Raw genomic sequence first — 19,210 nt, forward strand, 5'->3', positions numbered from 1 at the left:
GGCAGTAGGTAACAGAGGAGGAGGAAGAAAAAACCAGTTGGGGACAGGAGTTCTAGGACTTGGAGGGCAAACCCCAGACTCTTCCCAACTCTACCCCCATTTGTGTCCAGGGAAGCAATCCTGGACCATGACTCAGCAGCCACTTCGAGGAGTGACCAGTCTGCGTTTCAACCAAGACCAAAGTGAGAGAGGCTTGCACCCTTGTGGATGGGAGGGAGGGAGGGAAAGAATGGCCAGAGGTGGGTGTTAAGCCCCTAGCTTCCAACTGGGCATCGTTTGAGGCAGCCCGAATTTCCCGCATCCCCCAGGCTGCTTCTGCTGCGCCATGGAGACTGGTGTGCGCATCTACAACGTGGAGCCGTTGATGGAGAAGGGGCATCTGGGTGAGCCGTTGGTGGGGGAGGGGCAGTGGGCAGAAGGGACGGGCTGGGCATTGGCTCCCACCCCTACTGACACCCTGGTCCTTGTCCAGACCATGAGCAGGTGGGCAGCATGGGCCTGGTGGAAATGCTGCACCGCTCCAATCTGCTGGCCCTGGTGGGTGGTGGTAGCAGCCCCAAGTTCTCAGAGATCTCAGGTAAGTGCCCTCATCCCATCCCGCCCTCGGCCCAGAGTCCCCAGAATCCTGGCTTCCTCCAGGCACCCCACGGCACTGGCCGATGAAGATGGTAGAGCCCCTCAGAGTCACACAGTGAGGCCTCCAGCTTGGAAGGCATGGATCTTACTGCTTGAGAAGCTGGGCGTTTTGCCTTCGCGTAACACTTACTGAGTTCCTCCTCTGTGCCTTGTCCTTACCGATGGAGCGCTTGCTGTGAGCCGCTACTGTTCTAAGCACTCTGCACATACTAACTCATTTAATCCTCATGGTGACACTACGTGGCAGGAAGTATTGTTATCCCCATTTTTACAGATGAAGAAACTGAGGTCCAGAGAGGTTAAGGGACTTTTCCAAATTCACACAACCAACGGGTTATACAATCTCGGAGTCATCTCCCGCAGTGTCCTCTTGCTTTGGGCCTAGGAGCCATCTTGTTCTGAGGCTGTTTGTTGATCCCCCTGGGACATGGCAAGAGAGGCCCTAGGCGAGTCACAGAGGTCTAGGACTCAGAAGCCTCCTAGGGGTACGGACCGGGAGCCTGGAGGCAGAGGTAGTTCCCAACGGGAAGTTACAGGCCTGGGTATGAGTCCCTGTCTGGTTGCTGATGGGCAGTGAAGTCCTCGGCCCAACACTCAACCCCCTCGAGCCTCGGTTTCTTCATCTGTAACTGAGTATAACAGTCTGAGAAACCTATTCTCTCAGGCATCACACCCACAGTGCTCGTGCCGGATGAAGCTCACATTGGTGTTAGCAAAAGGTTAAGCAAGTGGGTTGAGGTCCCATGGGGAGTAGGGGTGGGTCTTGTGTCACCAGGGCTGCCCCTCACCCTAAACCTTGGCCCCGACAACGCACCCACCTGCCCAGCAGTGCTGATCTGGGACGATGCCCGGGAGGGCAAGGACTCCAAGGACAAGCTGGTGCTGGAGTTCACCTTCACCAAGCCAGTGCTGGCTGTGCGCATGCGCCATGACAAGTGAGCCTGAGGAGGACGGGGGTGGGGGAGGTAGGAGGTCCCCACAGCAGGCAAGAGGGTTAGTCCTGGACTGGCATCCTGCCCTCCCCTCATGGACATCCTGCGTTGTGTGATGCGCACAGAATTGTGATCGTGCTGAGGAACCGCATCTACGTGTACTCCTTCCCCGACAATCCCCGAAAGCTGTTCGAGTTTGACACTCGGGACAACCCCAAGGGTGAGAGGACCCAGATATGCAGGTGTGAGGGCAGGAGGCAGTGGACGGGGCAGAGGGGCAGAAGTGAGGGGAGGCAAGGGGCGTCCGGAGAAGCTGGGCAAGGGGCAGGCAGACAGTCCTTGTGCAGAGAGGCTCCTATTCCCAGCCTGTCCACCTTTCCGTGCCTTAGCCAGTTTTCTCTCCCCACCCCTGGGTGCCCCCAGAGAGCAGGGCAGAAACAGCCAGTAAGGACACGGGTGGCTGTGCCAGGGATCCTTGGGCCCTCCTGGGGCTGCCACAGCTGCGTCGGGAGGTGGAGAACCTGCCTTGCTGCTGGGGGGGGCGCAGCGGACGGCAAGCCCCCTGAGGGTTCCGTGGGGGCCATACATCACGGAAGGTCAAAGTCGGGCCCTTACCCAGCTTCCGTCCTTGGGAGGCCCTGCCCGTCCCACTGCCTGGCCCCGGCCTCCCCTTCACCAGCTTCCTCCCTCCCCCAGCACTTTGTCCTCACACCCTAGGGCTTTGTGATCTCTGCCCCAGCCTGGAGAAACAGCTGCTGGTGTTCCCGGGACACAAGTGTGGGAGCCTGCAGCTTGTGGTGAGCCGTCCCGTGGGCAAGGGTGGGCGGGCGGGCTGCCTTTGCGGGCCCTTGGCCTCTGCCTGCCCAAACTGCCCCTTCGACCGCAGGACCTGGCGAGCACCAAGCCTGGCACCTCATCCGCCCCATTCACCATCAACGCCCATCAGAGCGACGTGGCCTGTGTGTCCCTGAACCAGCCGGGCACGGTGGTGGCCTCCGCCTCCCAGAAAGGCACCCTGATTCGCCTTTTTGACACACAGTCCAAGGAGAAACTGGTGGAATTGCGCCGGGGCACTGACCCTGCCACCCTGTACTGGTGAGCGGAGGAGGGCATGTGCGGTGGGCTGGTGACCCCCTGCCACCTGGCCTGTGGGCGTCATTGCCGGTGTGTCTTCCAGCATCAACTTCAGCCATGACTCCTCGTTCCTCTGCGCTTCCAGTGATAAGGGCACGGTCCATATCTTCGCTCTAAAGGACACCCGTCTCAACCGCCGCTCCGCGTGAGTACCCCCTGCCCGGCCCGGCCCTGCCCCCACCCCTGCCCGTGTCCCCCACCTGGGCTCAGCCAGTGCTGCCTGCAGGCTGGCTCGCGTGGGCAAGGTGGGGCCTATGATTGGGCAGTACGTGGACTCTCAGTGGAGCCTGGCGAGCTTCACCGTGCCTGCCGAGTCAGCCTGCATCTGCGCCTTCGGTCGCAATACGTCCAAGAACGTCAACTCCGTCATTGGTGAGTGAGAGTAGCTCTTGCCTGGGGGTGCTGCGTGGGAAAGTCCGCAGTTTGGACCTGCCGGAACTGTAGGGCCTGGGAAGCCTGAGAGAGAGTGGGCGGCTCAACTCCATCGCCGGAGGGAAGGCCTGGGGACAAAGGCCTAGACGTAGACCCTAGGCCATGGGACACCGGCGAGGAGAGGATTGGAGTGGGTGGCTTCGGCAGCTCTTAACCTTTTACCTGCCCTCCCCCTTCCTGCAGCCATCTGTGTAGATGGGACCTTCCACAAATACGTCTTCACTCCTGATGGAAACTGCAACAGAGAGGCTTTCGATGTGTACCTTGATATCTGTGATGACGATGACTTTTAAGGACACTGCGGGTTGTGCGAGGGACCTACAGCGGTAGACGGCAAAGCCTTCCGGGGGTCAGGAGTGCGGTGGGAGCTACCAGGCAGCGAGCGTTAATGGGGCCGGTGCCCACCTGGCCCGCAGCAGCGCAGTGCCGCAGCAGCTCACTTGTCCCTAAACACTTCTTGGTGACTGTGTGCCTGCAGGGCCAGGCCAGGGACCCAGGGAGGGAGGAGACCCCCTGGGACTCCCAGCCTGAAGACTGCTAGCGACCTAGAGGGAGTGCCCTAATTCAGCCTGTGGGGATTAAAACTTCCCAGAAAGAGACCTCTCTAATGTGGTGAATATGAATAAAAGGCCCTTGATAGTGTTTCTGGAGCTGGAGCTGGACCTGGGGGGGCAGGGGTGGGACCCGGAGGAGATGCCGCTGAAAAGGCCCTGCGGGAGTTTCCAAGTAGGTGTGGCCCTCTTGGACCCTGACTTGGAAGGAAGTGGGATCCTGCCCGAGTCCTTCTGACAGCCCCTATCTGTATGTCCCAGAATGTGTGTGTGCGCGTGTCCTAGAATGTCGGACCACTGTGTACTTGAGCCATCAGCACGGCTCAGAACAGCCCCTTGGGCGCCTCCACCTGGGGATGGGTGGGAGCGCCTCGCCCGGCGGCGGCGACTTGATTTCCCGGCAGCCCCTGCTGCCTTACAGTTCCGGCGTGTTGCTGACATTTCCGGTCACGTGCATTGCTACTGCGTAGTCCGCCTGGGTGGTTGAGATAGCAGCCGTTGGACCTAGACTCCATTTCCCGGTGTCCCTCGCGGTGGCGCGGGGTGCAACGGGGGTTGTAGTCCGGCCGCTCTTCTGGCTGGTACAGCTACAACGACCGGCAGGATGTCGGAGGTGCGGCTGCCACCGCTACGCGCCCTGGATGACTTCGTTCTGGGGTCGGCGCGTCTGGCGGCTCCGGATCCGTGCGACCCGCAGCGATGGTGCCACCGCGTCATCAACAACCTCCTCTACTACCAAACCAACTACCTTCTGTGCTTCGGCTTCAGTCTCGCTCTGGCTGGGTGAGGGAGGGAGGGAGGGAGACGCCGGTTGGCCAGGGACGCCTGCGGGGCAGGGAGGGTGGACCCGTGGGGTTTTGAGGAACCGGAGGGGGATGCAAGGCTGCAAGGGGGCGAGTTCATTAGAGATGGAAAATCTCCGGGGCATGGGAGGGGAGACTTGAAGGAAGTCGAACACGGTTATAAGGAGTGCCTTGGGTGGGATATGGCCTGAGGATGGAGAATGTGGTGCTGGAGGGGAAGATGGGTAAGGAAGTGGACCTGAAGATAAGGAGGGCCTGAAAGTGAAAGTGGGGGTGGAGGGGGAGGACGTGAGTGATGGGGCCCGATTAAGGCGGCCTTGGAGGACTTTGGGCAGAGACAGGGACAGGGATGTGGTGAAGTTGAAGGGTTGGGAGGGTGGGCTCGCGGAGGCTCTGGGCGTGGAGGGGAGCCTGGCTGTGATTGGAACGTTCCAGCGGCAAGTACCTCTTGGGGAACTTGAACCAAGAGGGAGGACCCAGAGGTGGAAGGCTTGAGACCAGAGAAGGATGGAGAACCTGGAGGGACTTGGGCAGGGCTGGAAGTTAAGAGTGGTACTGAAAACGTGGAAGGGGTTCTAGCAATGATGGAGGGAGAGATCTATAGGGAGTGGGGACCTGGATGGGGGACTTGAAGGGGAGGAAGCCTGGAAGGGGTCTTGTAAAGACTCTGGGCCCGCGGAGAGGGAAATGTCTGGAGACAGAAGGCCTGGAAGAGGAATCTACAGGGTTGGGCTCAAAGGGTGGATTTGGGGGCGGGGTCGGTGGGGTCTAGCGGGGGTTGGAGAGGGGTTAGAGAGGGGCCCCGCGGGGGGTAGGGCTGGAAGAAAAGAGCTGGCAAGGGCTGGGAGCCTGGAGGCTTAGGCCTAGCGGCATGAGAGGGCCTGAAACGGGAGAGCTAAGGAAGATGGGACTGTAGGATCGAAGAAAAGGAAATGAGGGCCCCCAGGGCTCCTGGGAGTCGGGAGCCCTGGAGGGTGGACCCGTGGGGAGAGAGGACTGGCAGGAGTTTTTTGCCGCGCTGGGGGGCCCTGAGAGGGGGGAGCCAGGGCTCTTGGAGCCCGGGACTGGGTGGACGGGGAGGCTTGGAGGCTGGGCAGCCCTCTCGCCGTCGGCCGGGCTAGCTCAGTTCCGTTGTCCTCGCAGGTACGTGCGCCCGCTGCACACCCTCCTAAGCGCGCTGGTGGTGACGGTGGCCCTTGGCGCGCTGGTGTGGGCGGCTGAGACTCAAGCAGCCGTGCGCCGCTGCCGCCGCAGTCACCCCGCCGCCTGCCTGGCCGCAGTGCTCGCCGTCGGCCTGCTGGTCCTCTGGGCCGTGGGCGGCGCTTGCACCTTCCTGCTGAGCGTCGCCGGGCCCGTGCTTCGTGAGTACCCGCTGCCCGGCCATAGCCCGAGCAACGGCCGGCGCCTGCGCACAGCGGCAGGCCGGCCCTGCCCTAAGAGGGGGCTGGGACGCGTCGCCTTCCCCGAGCGCCTTCCCCCGCGTTGCCTCCCCTCTTCTGGGAACGCCCCTCTTACTAGCGCCCTTTCAGGCCGCGCTCCTGGTGCTCAGTGTCTTCCGCCGGCCACGTCCCTGTTACCTTGCGCCCTCCCTGCCCCGCCCCTGTCGCAAGGCTCCTTACTCGGCCACGCTTTCCGATCGCAGGCATCCTGACCACTGACCACTCTGCCGGCCTGCCCGTGCTCCAGTTCCCCTCTGTGGGCCCCCATTGGCTAAAAGCTGAGGTCTCAGCCCACTGACCCCACTCCTCTCGGCACTGCCCACAGTGATTCTGGTGCACGCCTCGCTGCGCCTGCGAAACCTCAAGAACAAGATCGAGAACAAGATTGAGAGTATTGGTCTCAAGCGGACGCCAATGGGGCTGCTACTGGAAGCGCTGGGACAAGAGCAGGAGGCTGGATCCTAGGGGTCTGGGATCTGTACCCAAGACCTGGAGAATGCCACCCCCACCCTGGCCCTGTATACCGGGACCCAGAGCCCTTTCCCAGCCCTTGAAGTAGAGGGCCCCGTCCAGTTCAAAAACCAGAGGACATCTGCGACCCTCCCCACCCCAGGTCCAAAATTGGGATATCCCTCCTACCCAGCCCCCTGTTACCTAGGGGACCACTCTTCCCCAGCCCTGAACTTGGGGCTTGGAGCCCAGGGCATCTGTGGCCAACCTCAAACTCTGGACCCAGAGATACTCCCCCACCCCCAATCTGGGACCCACCCATCTCCCATGCTCAGCCCCAAAGCTGGGATCTGGGACCAAGGCATTCTCTTGAACCTGGGGCTAATAAGGCTTTTCCAGACCCTACCCCAGCTTTGAAACCAAGTCAGGGCATTGCCAAATCTTGAACCCGGGTCCCAATGTTCCCAGCCCCCATCAGGACAGAGGATTCAGGCATCCTGACCCTGTTGAACGCGTGGTTCTGGATGACCCACTTGCCTCTCTCCAGCTCTGCTTAGGGATTCTGCCCCCTCTCCAAAGTGGAGTGATGAGGACCAAGGGGTGGGATGGGGTTGGGGTAGCCCTGACCCGGAATGGGGCATATGTAATCAGTGTTACCGCAACAATAAAGGCTGTTGCATCGCTCAAGCCAACGTGGGCTTCGGGGTCAGGTCCGTGCATTTCAGTGGCCAGAAGTGGCCTTCTGCTTTTCAGTTCCGCTGGACTCTCTCTGCCTAGGTCGCTGTCAAGTATGTGGACTGAAGGGCGGGGGGAGCTCTCGGTCCCGTCCTCGAAGCAGGGGGTTCCCCTGGAGCAGCACGAACACGAGGCCATAAAGCTCGGCGTTGGCCATCACTTGCATCACCGAGGGCTCCCGTTCGGGGCCGGGAGGGATCTGAGCGCAGACAGCGGAACTTTCGCCCCGCATGCCAGCAAGTAAAGCCCAAGCGGACGCCATTATCACACGCTGTTTCCAGTGTGTGTTTTCTATAATCTGGCATCATGAAAATCTATTACCTGGTCCTAACTGCAGGTGTGGGCCCCCAAGGCCAGGCAGACAAGAGGAGTGACACGTGGGTTCGGTTTACACATTTATTGTAGAAATCCCCTTCCAGTGTGGGTAGTGTCTTGGGCCCAGATCCATTGGTAGAAAAAGAAAAGTTTAACACCAGGTAAAGGAGATAGGGGGACCCCCAGCTCCAGAAAGTCACAGAAAGGTATCAGAAAACACAGCTTGTGTAGATTTGTTTTAAAAAGTGGTGGGTGGAAAGCAAGCCAAGGAAGACATGACGCAGCTTTTGGCCAGCGGTCACCTGAGGATTTTACTGGCATCGAGCGGATGCCAGGCTTCACCACCGCAGCATCCCAGGACGTGACACACCCAGCCGCTCTGCCCCCGGCCCCCCCCGCACGGCCGGCTGCCTGATGGGGCTAGATAGCACGGGGGCTGGGCCATCTCATCCTGCGGGTACAGGCAACGGGCACAGACAGGCGGACAAAGACTGGGGCTCCCTCGGGCGCCCCTGGGGGTAGGAAAATGAACCGAAGCCCCCTACCCAGACTTCAGTCCTTCCAAATGTGGGCAGAGAGCCCACCTCCTCAAGAACTGGCCTGGTGGGGGGTGGCGGGGGGTCCTGTTCACACCAGAGTCTCCTGGCTGCCCCGAAAAGGGCCCTGAGACCCTATATGGTCCGTTTATTTTAGGGGGGTGGGGTTTCCTGAATGGAACAGGCTGGGCGTGGGGGCAGGAATGAACCCAACCAGGACGAGATCACAGTTTCCCTTTTATAAAACGTCTAGTGTTGGGGGAAGACAGTGAAGACCTAAATCACAAGTGTAAACAGAAATGGAGAAAGGGGCCTGGAGTCCCCGTTACACCATCGCCCCTCTTAAGCTGGCTGAGGGCCCCAGTTCCCAGCACAGTGTGAGAGGGGAAGCAGGGTGTCAGACACCTTTGTGGGTCCACGAGGAGCCAGGGGCCTTGGAAGATCAGGTCGGCACCCCCCAGGACCGACAGCAACCACACCCCAGGGTTCAGCGAGGTCAGCTGTGCGCTCCCCCAGACTAAAGTCGTGCCCAGGCCAACAAGGGGTGTATCAGAAGGGGTCAGACCAGCGTCCCCGGGGTCTGGGGGTCAGAACTGGAGGGCTGCTCCCCCTCTAGCGTCAGGTCACTTAAACGAGCGCTCAGCTCCGGGGGGTACAGGAAGTCCGCGTAGTATCTTTAGGAGGGGGAGCAGGAATCCGGACAGGGCGGCAAGACAGAGAAGAGAGGAAAAGACGGACAAGACACAGAAAGAGAGGAAAAGAGGCTCGTTAAAGAGGCGGAGGCAGGCACAGGACAGCACCTTTAGGCTCGCAAGCATGGGGGCACGGCCAAAGGAAGAAGAGAAAGGCGAGGGCCCCGGGAGGCCCTTCCTCCCAGCACCCTGCTTTCAAGGCTCATTTTCAGCTGACATGCACTGTTTTGTTCAAATATTGGAATTCTTCTACAGCTTGGTAGACAACTGCCGCCGCTGCCAGGGCCCAAGACACCCCTCCACCGAGACCCCATGGACTCATGCAGGTCAGGCAGGGCCCAGGACCCCAGGCCGAGGCGGCGGCTAGTTCTCTCGCGGTCTGAGTCTTTAGCTACCGTGACTGGCTTGCCATCTGCCTCAAAAGACCCCTACCCGTCAGTAAAAGCCCCCCCCATACCTGCCGGAGACAGGGGGTGCCGTGAAACTCCTCGAGTGTGGGAGCGGCGCCTGGCTGGGGGCCCCGTACAGGGCCTGGCCCACCTCATAGCAGCGGGCATGGAGGAAGGGCGGGTGCTGCGGGCCCACGTGGGGGACCACAGGCCGCCGCTGCGGCCCGGCGGCTAGTCCCGAGTTGCGGATGTACCAGTCTCGCAGCCCCTCCAGGGCAAGGTTCTTGTGGCCAATGCGCTCCCCGGCCGGGGGGATCCGGGTGGGCGGGGGCATCCACAGCAGAGGGTTCGGATGCACGTCCGGCCCCTCGGCGGCCTCCAGGGGCAGGCCGCACGGCTTGGTGCGGGTGGCACGGGCGTGGGGGTCCTTGCTGCGGAGGAGGGGGCTGCTGCCGTCAGCTGCATACACAGGTGGTGGGCCTGGGAGCACGGTGAGGAGCCCATCCCGGCGGGAGAGGGCTCCTGGGACCTCAGCTGCAGGCAGCAGCTCCCCCCAGCCTGGCCCACCGCCGCCGCCACTGCGGGGCAGGCCCCGGTCCAGGGAATAGTCCAAGAGGAAGTCCCCGCACACGGGTGGGAGCCGGGGGGCCCCACGGGAGGCAGGGGCAGCTGAGCTAGGCCGGGCAGCCCGGGGAGGGTCTGGGGGGCCAGCTGTGCGGGAGGAGAAGGCAGGGGTTGGTTGGGGGCGCTCGTACAGCACCTCGCTGCTCTTGCAGACCGGGGGGCCAGCGGCAGGGGGAGCCAGAGGCGCAGGCGGGGAGCCAGCTCCCCCACCGGCCGCCCGGTCCACGAGCAGGGCCTCAGAGCTGTTGCTGCGACGGGTGCGGGCTGCGAAGAGGGAGGCGCGGTCGGAGGCAGGCTCTGCCCGGGGGAAGCCCATCTGGGAGTCCTGGCTGCCGGACCACTGGCGAGAATGCAGGCCTTCGGGTCTGGGGACGCAGAGGTGGGGGTGACGGGAGTGGCCGGGCGCCCGCCGGACCCCGCCTCTTCCTGAGCTCTCACTTGCGCATCTCCGGAAGGGCCCCAGGGTTAGAGACCTGGTGTATCAAGGGGTTAGGTGGGGCACACGGACAAGGCAGCGGAGGTTCTGTCCCACGCTGGAGGCAGAGGGACGGAAGACGAATGGGGGGGGGAGTTGTTAGTGCCAAAGGAGATGTAAGCGTGTGCAGGGCTGGAGAGGAAGGACTGACAGAGGAGGGCCGGCAGAGGGCTCTTCCCAACGCCTGGGGCCCCCTGCCCTGCGGGGGTGTGTCTCACAGCTCCCCGCCCCCTCCACAGTGGGGTCCTAATCCCTGGGCCTGGAATCCAACTTCCTGAACTCTCTGTCCTCCCCTCCTTGCCCCCCGTGTGTCTGAACCATCCCGAACTATCAGCCACCGTTCACAGGATTTGAGTGCCAGAAGGACAGGGACTTTGTTCTGCTCACAGCCTGGGAAAAGCAGGCGCTTAGCAAGTATTTGTTCAAGAAGTAGGAGAGTGCAGCGGTTCAAAGCACGGACTCTAGAAGCAAACCAGCCTGGGTTCAAACACCAGGTCTTCGGTCTACTACCAAGTCACTTAACCGTTCTGTGCCTCAGGCTCCTCATCCATAAAATGGGAATAACGACAGCACCTACCTGGCGGGGATCTTAGGACAATTACAGGGATCTATACTGTGCAGAACACGGCTTCCCAGCAGATGTTAGGCGCTCAGTACACGTTAACCAGAACTTACTATGCCCACAGCGTCCTCCAGAGGCAGATATTACGTCCATCTCACAGACGAGGAGCCAAGATTCAGAGAAAGGAAGTGACTTGTGCCAAATATACTTTTCAAAGCGCAGCCTCCCACATCCCAACCCTTTGCTAATGCTCTCCTAGTCAGAACTAACAGTTCTTCTTCCAGTCCTCAAACCCACCCTCAGAGTCCCCTTACTTGCAAAGCTGGGGGCCAGCGCCCCGGGTGAGGACAGGGGTGGCAGGCACGCTTCGCCCCTCAAAACTGGAGGCACTCCTGGGCAGCGAGCGCGTTGGGCTAGACAGAGATGGGCAGGCCCAGGTTAGAGACCATACCCACCAGCAGGCCCTCCTGCCTGCCCAGGCTTAGGGTCCCCCTCCCGGCTCCCGGGGGGGGGGGGGGGGGCGGGAGGGAAGGGGCTCAGCCTCACCTGGTGGGGCTGGCCACAGAGTTCCGCCGGCTCTTCAGATCCCCGTAAAGATCTGACGGGGGTGGTTTCCATGGGGTTCGCCGCTCAGGGCTGCCCCCAGATACGGCCCGCAGCTGGTCCCAGGCCTTGGGTGGTGAGGGGCGCTCGGCCAGAGGGAAGCAGCCACGTGGCTCCTCTGGGAGGAAGGCGGAAAGTGGGGGAAAAGCCAATGAGGGGGGGCCAGATGGGCTGCGGGCAGGGCTGTGGGCAGGGACGGGGGGGCGGGGCAGGCAGCGGCAGAGGGCGGGGCAGGAGCTAAGGCTCGAGGCTGGAACTGGGGATCATGAGCTGGGCAGCGAGAAGCAAGAAAGATGGGGGCCCCATGCGAGGATGGGGCCTGGCTCAGGAGGGGTTACAGAGGGAGTGGCGGGGCTGAGCATCAAAGGATGGGCGGGTTTGGGGGACAGGAGTCCTCACCATTATCATGGCTGGCCCCAGACTCCGAGAGGGAGCTGCTCTCCGAGTGCAGAACTACGTCCTCTACAGGCGAGAAGGGGGAGACCCGGGCCTTTCAAGGCAAGGCCTGGGTGCCGTCCCCTTCCGGCCCCCGACGGTCTCCTCCCCGGCCCGTTCCTTCCCAAGAACCCACCTTTACCTGAATCCAAGACCACCCGCGGCTTGGCTCCTCGTTTTCCTGGGGCCACCTGGTCAAGTTCCCAGGGGCCCCACCCTTGCCACAGAGCCAGTTTGTCACGACCGCCCTTACGGTCGGGGCCCTCCAGTCCCGCCTGGCTCCCACTCGGCCGGGCCGTCTCCCCGCCCCGCCCCCGCCCCCGCCCCTCGGCCCCCGCCCACGCTCCCCCTTCGCCCGGGCCGCGGCGGGGCGGGCAGCTCACCTTGGCTGAGCTGAGCGAGGCGCGTGCCCAGGCACATTCCCTGGGCGGCGGCGACGGCCCCCGCGGCCAGGGCCAGCGGCTGTGGCGGGGGGAGCCCCGGGAGGCCAAGGCGGGCCCGGAGGTCCCCCAGCTGTTCTTCCAGCTCGTGCAGCCTCCGCAGCGCATCTGCCTGCACCTGGCGCCGGCGCCGGCGCTGCTCGCCGCTCAGCTCGGGGGCCAAGGCCAGGCGGCGGGCGGCGGCCGCGATCTGCTGCTGCACGGACACCTCGCGCTCCAGGGCCTCGAGAGCCAGCTCCTGCGGGGCGCGCCCGACGGGGCAGGACGGGACCACATGTGCTAGCCGGCCGGGCACAGGGACCCGGGGGCGGGGCCCGGCCTGGGGCGGAGCTCATTTCTTCCGCAGGTGGGGCCTGCCTCGGGTAGGGACTAGACACATCCCTCTGCCTGAGGGTGAGAAGCTTAGGACGGGGCCCAGCACCCTCCCCCAGAGCCGGATCCCACCTCCCTCCAGCCGCTTCCTTGTCACCTTCGCCTCTCCCTGCCCTGGCCGCAACCCCAGCGCCGCCTCTGTACCTGTCCCTCCCCCACCTTGCTCCCCAAGCCCCTCTGTTCACCTCAGCAGGGCACAAGGAGCGGTGTGCTGGGTTGGGGTGCGATGCAGGGTAGGCTCGGGCTGCAGGGGGCCGCCGGCGGACCAGCTGGGGCCGTTCCCCAGGCTCCAGCGGGCACTCGGGGGGCAGCTGGCCGGTCAGCTCCTGGTGGGGGCCGGGGGCAGAGACTACCGAGGGTTAGCTGGGGGAATGGCGCAAAGCGGGAATGACGGCGGAAGCTCCGCAAGTCCTACTAGCAGCTCAGTAACGCCCAGCACCCCACGCCTGCCGCTTCTCCTCCTCCCTCCCAGGTCGCCCCCCCACCCTCCGACAGGTGGCCCAAATCCCTGGGGCCGTGGGTGTGGGAGGTCGGGAGACCTGCTTTGGAACCTGGAATTTCTTATTTCTCGTAAAGGCGACGCGGTCTATACGCTGCATATCCTGTCACCCTCCCCTCAGGGCCCCGGGCCGCATGCTGTGAACTGCGTTAGCGTTCCTGGCCGACTGTGTAGACGTTCACACCAAGAGGGGTAAGTCAAAATCGTAACTCACCCCTTGTCAGTTCAGGTCAGGTTTTACTGCCAGATTTTGGAAATAACTATTGTTTTGGAGGGTTTGGGGATTTCAAATTGCTGATAGGGAATTGGGGGCCTGCCCTGCCAGATTTTCCTGACTCTAAGACGTCGAAGTTGAGCTTTGAGGAGCTAGAGGGTGACAGGGAATCTACAGCTCAGGCAGGTGGCTCAGCACTCGCCACCCCCACCTGCCTGCCTAGGGGCCCTGGCTCCTCACCCCCCCGCCCACCAGACACTTAGGACCAGGCCCTCACCGCCTCCTGGAGACACACTTTGCGGAGCTCCTGAAGTTTCAGGCTCAGGGCCTCCTGCAGGGCTCGCTGCCGGTCGAGCAGTCCCCGCAAACGCTCTGACTTCACCTGGGGGGCAGCCTCTCCGAACAGGGCAGCTAGACACGGAGGGAGCAAAGTTCCGAGCAAAGATCAGCCAGGGCATCCTGGCGCAGCGTGGGGCCAAGGACCAACCCTTTCCAAGTAGGCAGGTGGTGACTCAGAGCAGGGGAAGAGGCAGAGCAGGGAACCAGCCACCCACCTGAGGCACTGAAGGTGGGAGAGCTGATCAGCTGACCTTTGACTTCCATCCTGGTGCCGTCGAGAGGCCGTGGCTGATCGCTGGACAGGGCCTGGCAGGGACGCACAGGAGCCATTAAGGAAGCACGTCCTGCGTCCCCCCAACCCCTGCCCCGACCCAACGTCCCGCAGCCTAGCTGTGAGTAAGGGGTCCCCTGACCCCGCCCTCCTGATTGGCCTGCCCTCTCAGCCTCTGTGGCAGTGTCTGGCCCCACTGGGCCCTGGTACCTCGGCTCCCTTCCCATTGAGTGGAAGCACAGCACGTGGGGAGCTGGGCGGACTTACGACGCCTCCTCAGAGGCCCATGGGCCGCAGTCAGGAGTCTTACCTAGGGAGGGAGAATTAACGGTATAGATTGAACCAACTCTAACAACGGGGGGGCCCTGATGAAGCACCTGGGTCTTGGAACAGTCACCTTCCATGCCACACTGAATCTTTCAACCACCCTTTGATGGCAGTTCTGTGATTATTGCCCCCATTTCCGAGATGAGGACAGTAAGGCACAGAAGGCCTGACCCTCCCCCGAGGAGCTGTTCCAACCTCACCAATTCCTCATAAGCTCCCGGCCTGGCAGGCCTCAGGGCCTTTGCCCAGGCTGCGGCTGCTGTCTGGAGTGCTCTTTGCCATGCCTCACCTCTCTGGCCCCTGGTTCGCACTTACATGCTGGGGCTTACGTGTCACTTCCAGCGGTGGGCCCCCACCCGGGTCCCCTCACAACTGCTGTCCAGCAAGAGACTGTGCTTCCCTTGCACATTCTCGAGGACAAGAAACATACCTGTCCTGTTTTCATGGGATCTCTGGCACTCAGAACACTTCTGAGCGAGCAGTGAGCGCTCAATGAATGGCTGTCGCATAAGTGAGAGAGCCAGGCTAGGGATCTAGCCCAGATCTGTGGGTCTCTACCTGTCCTGACTCTGTCCTGCGGCCCCGGTGCCATAGGGAGAGTGTTCACTCGGCTCCAGGACCCCTCCAGCCCCTCTGCCCACCCCAGTCGGTCCTGGTCCCGTCCCGGGCAGAGGGGAGTCACCCCCGCTGGGACGGTGAGCAGCAAAGTCCACAGCCGCAGATAACAAGCCTCCTGCCTCCTACTTCCTTCTGTGTCCCCAGACACCCTGGCTGACCAGAGAGCCTGCCTTGGCTGGCTGCCAGCCCTGCCCTCGTCCCCTCCTCTGGAGTTTGCTCCTTCCCTCCCACATCCTGCTCCGTCCCCAGCTGGGGAGCCAGGTGACATCACCTCCCACCACCTGGCCTGACCTGGGGCGGGCAGCAGGCAACTGGGAGGGCCTCATGAGGCCACAGAGGCCCCTGCCCCTCCTAATCCCCAGCTTGCCGTGGTGGCCAGGTGTGGAGGAGACCCAGACGGCCAAGGAGGTGTGGGTTCGAGCCCCTTCCCCATCCATCCGTTGCGGGATGCAGCCAAGCTGCTAGTGTGGTGTCACCAGTCCTGCTACCGGCTCCCAGAAAACAGGGGTTCCCTGTCCTCAACCTCAGTGGCAGGGGTCAGTCCCCAAAGCCTTTCTGCACACCCAGGCAGCAACACGTGCCCTGCAGATGCCCACCCTCCAAGGCCTGACATTGCCCAGCACAGCAGGGTTTCCTTGAGGTCCCAGCTCAGCCTCTTGGGCCCCGAAGCTCTGGAGCTCCTTCTTCTCCAGCCCCCGGTTAAGCTTGAGGAACTCTCCCAGGGCTCCACCCCAACAGGAACTTCAACGCCTCACCGATGGGCCCATTCACCAGGATTGGTCCCACATCCCACGCTGGGCTGCCTTGAGCCTCCCTTCTCTGGGAGCTCACGGCATCCTGGAAGTCAACACGGGGTCTAGACAGGAACCCCGACTCCACCCTGTCAGCCTGACCTCGGGGACATAGCTAGGGCCTGAGTCATGGGGTCACCAGGTAGGCTAGACACAGGGTCAATGCCCCACACCCTCACACCCAGCTCCCAAACCCCTGCCTCCGCTTGCCTGCCCTCTGCACCTTCGCCTTAGGGTCCAGAACTGCCCCATCCCCACCTGGAGATGGAGAGAAGGGGGATCCCAGCAGTCCCCTTCCCTAACTACCTCCCCCAGCCCCTGAGTCCTGTCGCCTGACGGGCCGCAGCAGGAGAGCTGCAGAGGGGACCCCCCCACACACCCAGAGGCGGGCCCAGCAGGTTTTTCAGGTCTGCCCTTCTGACAGCACAACCGAGAAAGAAATTCCTGGCTGTAATGACTGTTTACAACCGAGACGCCTCACCTGGGTGGCGCCCTACCACCCTCAGTGGGACCCCGCATTCCCCGATCTTGCCGCTATTGGGGCAAATACAAACTCCCAGTGCCCGGGACTGCCCCCCACTCTGGGCAAACAGATGGAGGCAGGCTGGTGTCGGCAAGCAGTTTCTCAACAGCCAGGTCCGGGCTTTCCCCAGGGGCGAGGCCCCAGGTTGCAGGAAGGCAGAGGCTACTCCCCAGGGGGAGGAAGGGGGACAGGGAGAAGGGGGACTCTGGCTTCTCTTCTACCCCATCCCTTCTTCTCGTTCATTTCTGGCAAGGAATCGGCTTCATGCCAGGAGAGGAAATTGGACATTTTGGGCTTCGCTCCTCTGCTCAGGCCCTCCTCCTTCGCTGCGCCCCTCGCACAGACCTGGCTTTCTCCCATGGGAAGCCGTAGTACACCCTACACCCTTCTCCCCCCACCCTGCCCCTGGGCCCCCTGTTCCCAGGTGCTCACCAACGCCAGAGAGGTGCTGTGGGGTGGCCTCAGGTACCTCAAAAAACAGCTGTCCCAGCCAGGCCCTGTTCCAGCTGGTGGTGGCAGCGAGCAAGCGGCGAGCACAGGGGCGGACGCCTAGGCCGCCTCCCACTAGGCAATAGCCCAGCCTACCTGGCCAGGGACTGGGCCGGCGCATACCTCTTAACCCTTGCCTGCCTGTCACCAGGGCTCAGGACACCCTTAGGGACAATCTCAGGGCCGGGACCCTTCAGGGTGTCCAGCATGGCCGAGAAAAGAGCCCAGACGTCCCCGCTCACCCCAGTCACCTAGTAGAGAACTAAGGAAGAAGGGCTAAGGGATGTGGGAGTGGGGCTGCCTCCGGTCCTACCCGCATGCCCACGAGACCCTGCCCACCCAAGGGTATTACCTGGGAGCTGGGGATGGAGTTCTGGGGACGCGTTAGGCACGCGGGTGTAAATCGAGTGTGTGTCTCTTGGCAGCAAGCATCACATGCCTGAGGCCCCTACCTTCCCTCCCAGGACAAGGCACGGGTGGGAGAAGGTCTTGGGGGGACTGCCACCCTCACTGAGGTACCAGTTTCCCAAACTGGGGACAGAGGAGGTCAGCTTCTCAAAGGAAAGACCGGGGCTTCAAGACCCTACTACCTTCTGCACCTCCAGAGGAAATCATCCCAGCAAACTGACAAAACACGCATGTTTTCACCCCTCCTGGTCCCTACGAACCTGGGAGGATGACGCAGACCCAGCTCTTCATAGCCAGCTCATAGATGTGGAAGCTGGGGCTTGGAGAGGTGAAGAGGCCTGATTCTGATCACAGAGGCCTAAGAGCAGGTGGACTCAGAACTCGGGGGGCCGGGTCCTGGGCTGGAGGCGGACAGAGGCTACTCCTGCAAGGGAGGAGGAGTGGGGAGGGGGCTCATGCTTCTTCACATCCAGGCTGGCTCTGCCCCACTCCTCCCCCTTGGGCATTTCTGGCCAGAGTCAAGGAAATTGAGGGCTCTGGCCTGCCCCGGCACATACCACACATCCTGTGCTCCATTTGGGACCATCTGTTCTGTGACCTCAGGGCCCAAGCCCAACCCGGGCCCCCGCAGCAGCCCAGGCTGTGACGTGAAAGAGCAGAGTGAGGAAAGCTCCCTCCCCACTCGGCGGGGGGGCCAAGCGTGGAGGGGAGCCCTGTAGAAGCAATGCCCCGCCCCATATATGTATATGCGTGCCACCAAGGCCTCCCGCCACCCTGCCCACCTCTCTTCCTGGGGGTGAGATTTCTGGCGTGGGACACAAAGGTTCTTTTCACCCGCCGCCTTCTCCCCCCTTCACTGCCTAGGGCTGGTGAAGGCAGCAGCCATAAGGTGGGTGGCTGGGTGTCAATGGGGAGTGTCCCCTCAGCCATGGCCTCTCCCGCCTCTTGTGGGACAGCAAGAATGCTGGGAAGAGGGACACTTATGAAACCAGAGCTGAGAGGGCCGAGGGCATCTCTGGCTGGCAATGCAGACTGAGTATCAAGGCTTGGCTTTCCTCATCTGTAAAATGGGTAAACAGCGGTTATAGGGCCGACAGAGGCCACAGTCGCTTTGGAAGGCATTTCAAAGTACAAGGAAACTCACACCACGTCATTAATGACGGGCAATAACAACAATAGTAAGCCCATGCAGAGGTGGGCTGGGGCAGGAGTAAGGAGGGGAGAGCAGGGCCAAGCAGACAGGTGGGGCAGAATCACCCGCACACGTCCTTGGCCTGCAAGATGGCCAACCTCTAGGCCCCGCCCCAGCTGGGACCTGAGCCCCACGCGGCCTCCTGTAGGGGTAGCCAGCCCGGCTCTGGGATCCAACCCCGCCCTGCCACCGACGGCTGCCCCGACAAGTCACTTATCCTCTCTTTGCCTCAGCGTCTTCATCTGTAAAACGGGGGTGATGACAACAGGATGTACTTCACAGGACTGTTGCGAGCATGACGTGAGTTACGACACTCACAGCGTGCCTAGCACGGTCACTGGCCCTTGGTAACTGCTGGATAGGTATTGGCTGTCATAATGACAACATTCCTCCCAATCCAAACTCAGGAATCAAGTGTGTGTGTGTATTTTTTTTTTTTTTTTTTGAGACAGAGCTGGTATCCTTCAGCTTCACCTGATAAATCTGAAACAGAGCTGTTTTCCAGCCAATAAACTTGTCCCAACTCTCACTATTCAAAATCAGGAACTAAATGTATTCAGATGCACTGCTGAGACAGAGTTGGTATCCTTCAGCCTCCAAACCCTCCCTACTTGCCACAGACATTGAACCCTCCCTAACTATCAAACCAGACATATTTGAAACAGAGTTGTTTTCCATAATTATCAGACCTCTCGCTACTCAACGTCAAAAATGCAGGAACCAAACCTATTCAGATAAATTCTCCAAACACTCACTATCCACATACAGGAACTGAATGGATCTGGATACACCTTTGAGATAGAACTGGTGTCCCATACTCTCTGAGCTTCCCTTACTCACCAGGCAAAATGCAGGAACCAAATATATTCACACAACACAGTCCTCTTACTATCCCAACTCCTGCCGCTGGAGCTCAGGGAAATGAATTGATTTGAATATATTTTTTAGCTGGAGCAGTTATCCCTCATTATCTGAACCCTCCCC

At 61.6% G+C, this 19,210-nt stretch overlaps 3 protein-coding genes across 8 annotated transcripts in view; 2 read left to right on the plus strand and 1 right to left on the minus strand.

Moving 5' to 3' along the window:
- Positions 1–3,776, plus strand: part of WDR45 (WD repeat domain 45) — a 5,278-nt gene extending 1,502 nt beyond the window's left edge. Inside the window, exons 2-11 of one of the 3 annotated variants that reach the window (XM_044911880.1) lie at positions 111–182; positions 309–383; positions 473–577; positions 1,466–1,571; positions 1,694–1,788; positions 2,286–2,365; positions 2,455–2,663; positions 2,746–2,847; positions 2,929–3,074; positions 3,318–3,776. In XM_044911880.1, coding sequence (XP_044767815.1) covers positions 111–182; positions 309–383; positions 473–577; positions 1,466–1,571; positions 1,694–1,788; positions 2,286–2,365; positions 2,455–2,663; positions 2,746–2,847; positions 2,929–3,074; positions 3,318–3,427 — 1,100 coding nt within the window. In that variant the 3' untranslated portion in view covers positions 3,428–3,776. The remainder of the gene's footprint in view (positions 1–110; positions 183–308; positions 384–472; positions 578–1,465; positions 1,572–1,693; positions 1,789–2,285; positions 2,366–2,454; positions 2,664–2,745; positions 2,848–2,928; positions 3,075–3,317) is intronic. The other 2 variants (XM_044911882.1, XM_044911881.1) reach the window with 2 other exon arrangements.
- Positions 3,777–4,171: 395 nt separating this feature from the next.
- On the plus strand, positions 4,172–7,067 carry PRAF2 (PRA1 domain family member 2). Its single transcript, XM_044911775.1, has 3 exons — positions 4,172–4,468; positions 5,632–5,849; positions 6,253–7,067. The coding sequence occupies exons 1-3, from the start codon at positions 4,290–4,292 to the stop codon at positions 6,390–6,392; spliced, it is 537 nt and encodes a 178-aa protein (XP_044767710.1). The 5' UTR covers positions 4,172–4,289; the 3' UTR covers positions 6,393–7,067.
- Positions 7,068–7,500: 433 nt separating this feature from the next.
- Positions 7,501–18,095, minus strand: CCDC120 (coiled-coil domain containing 120). 4 transcript variants are annotated; one of them, XM_044911741.1, is made up of 13 exons: positions 17,817–18,095; positions 17,592–17,674; positions 17,295–17,458; positions 14,043–14,188; positions 13,823–13,913; positions 13,546–13,679; positions 12,741–12,881; positions 12,127–12,421; positions 11,708–11,770; positions 11,252–11,426; positions 11,020–11,118; positions 9,113–10,033; positions 7,501–8,637 (listed from the first exon to the last, which is right to left on the minus strand). In XM_044911741.1, the coding sequence occupies exons 4-13, from the start codon at positions 14,103–14,105 to the stop codon at positions 8,523–8,525; spliced, it is 2,097 nt and encodes a 698-aa protein (XP_044767676.1). In that variant the 5' UTR covers positions 14,106–14,188; positions 17,295–17,458; positions 17,592–17,674; positions 17,817–18,095; the 3' UTR covers positions 7,501–8,522. The 4 variants fall into 4 exon arrangements, with proteins under 4 accessions (XP_044767676.1, XP_044767678.1, XP_044767679.1 ...); XM_044911743.1 differs by lacking the exons at positions 17,295–17,458; positions 17,592–17,674; positions 17,817–18,095 and adding an exon at positions 16,570–16,661 and having other exon boundaries at positions 7,501–10,033; positions 14,089–14,188; XM_044911744.1 differs by lacking the exons at positions 14,043–14,188; positions 17,295–17,458; positions 17,592–17,674; positions 17,817–18,095 and adding an exon at positions 16,570–16,661 and having other exon boundaries at positions 7,501–10,033.
- Between the last annotated feature and the right edge of the window lie 1,115 nt (positions 18,096–19,210).

The sequence above is a fragment of the Neomonachus schauinslandi genome, chromosome X (assembly GCF_002201575.2).
Source record: "Neomonachus schauinslandi chromosome X, ASM220157v2, whole genome shotgun sequence".
NCBI classification, from domain to species: Eukaryota; Metazoa; Chordata; class Mammalia; order Carnivora; family Phocidae; genus Neomonachus; species Neomonachus schauinslandi.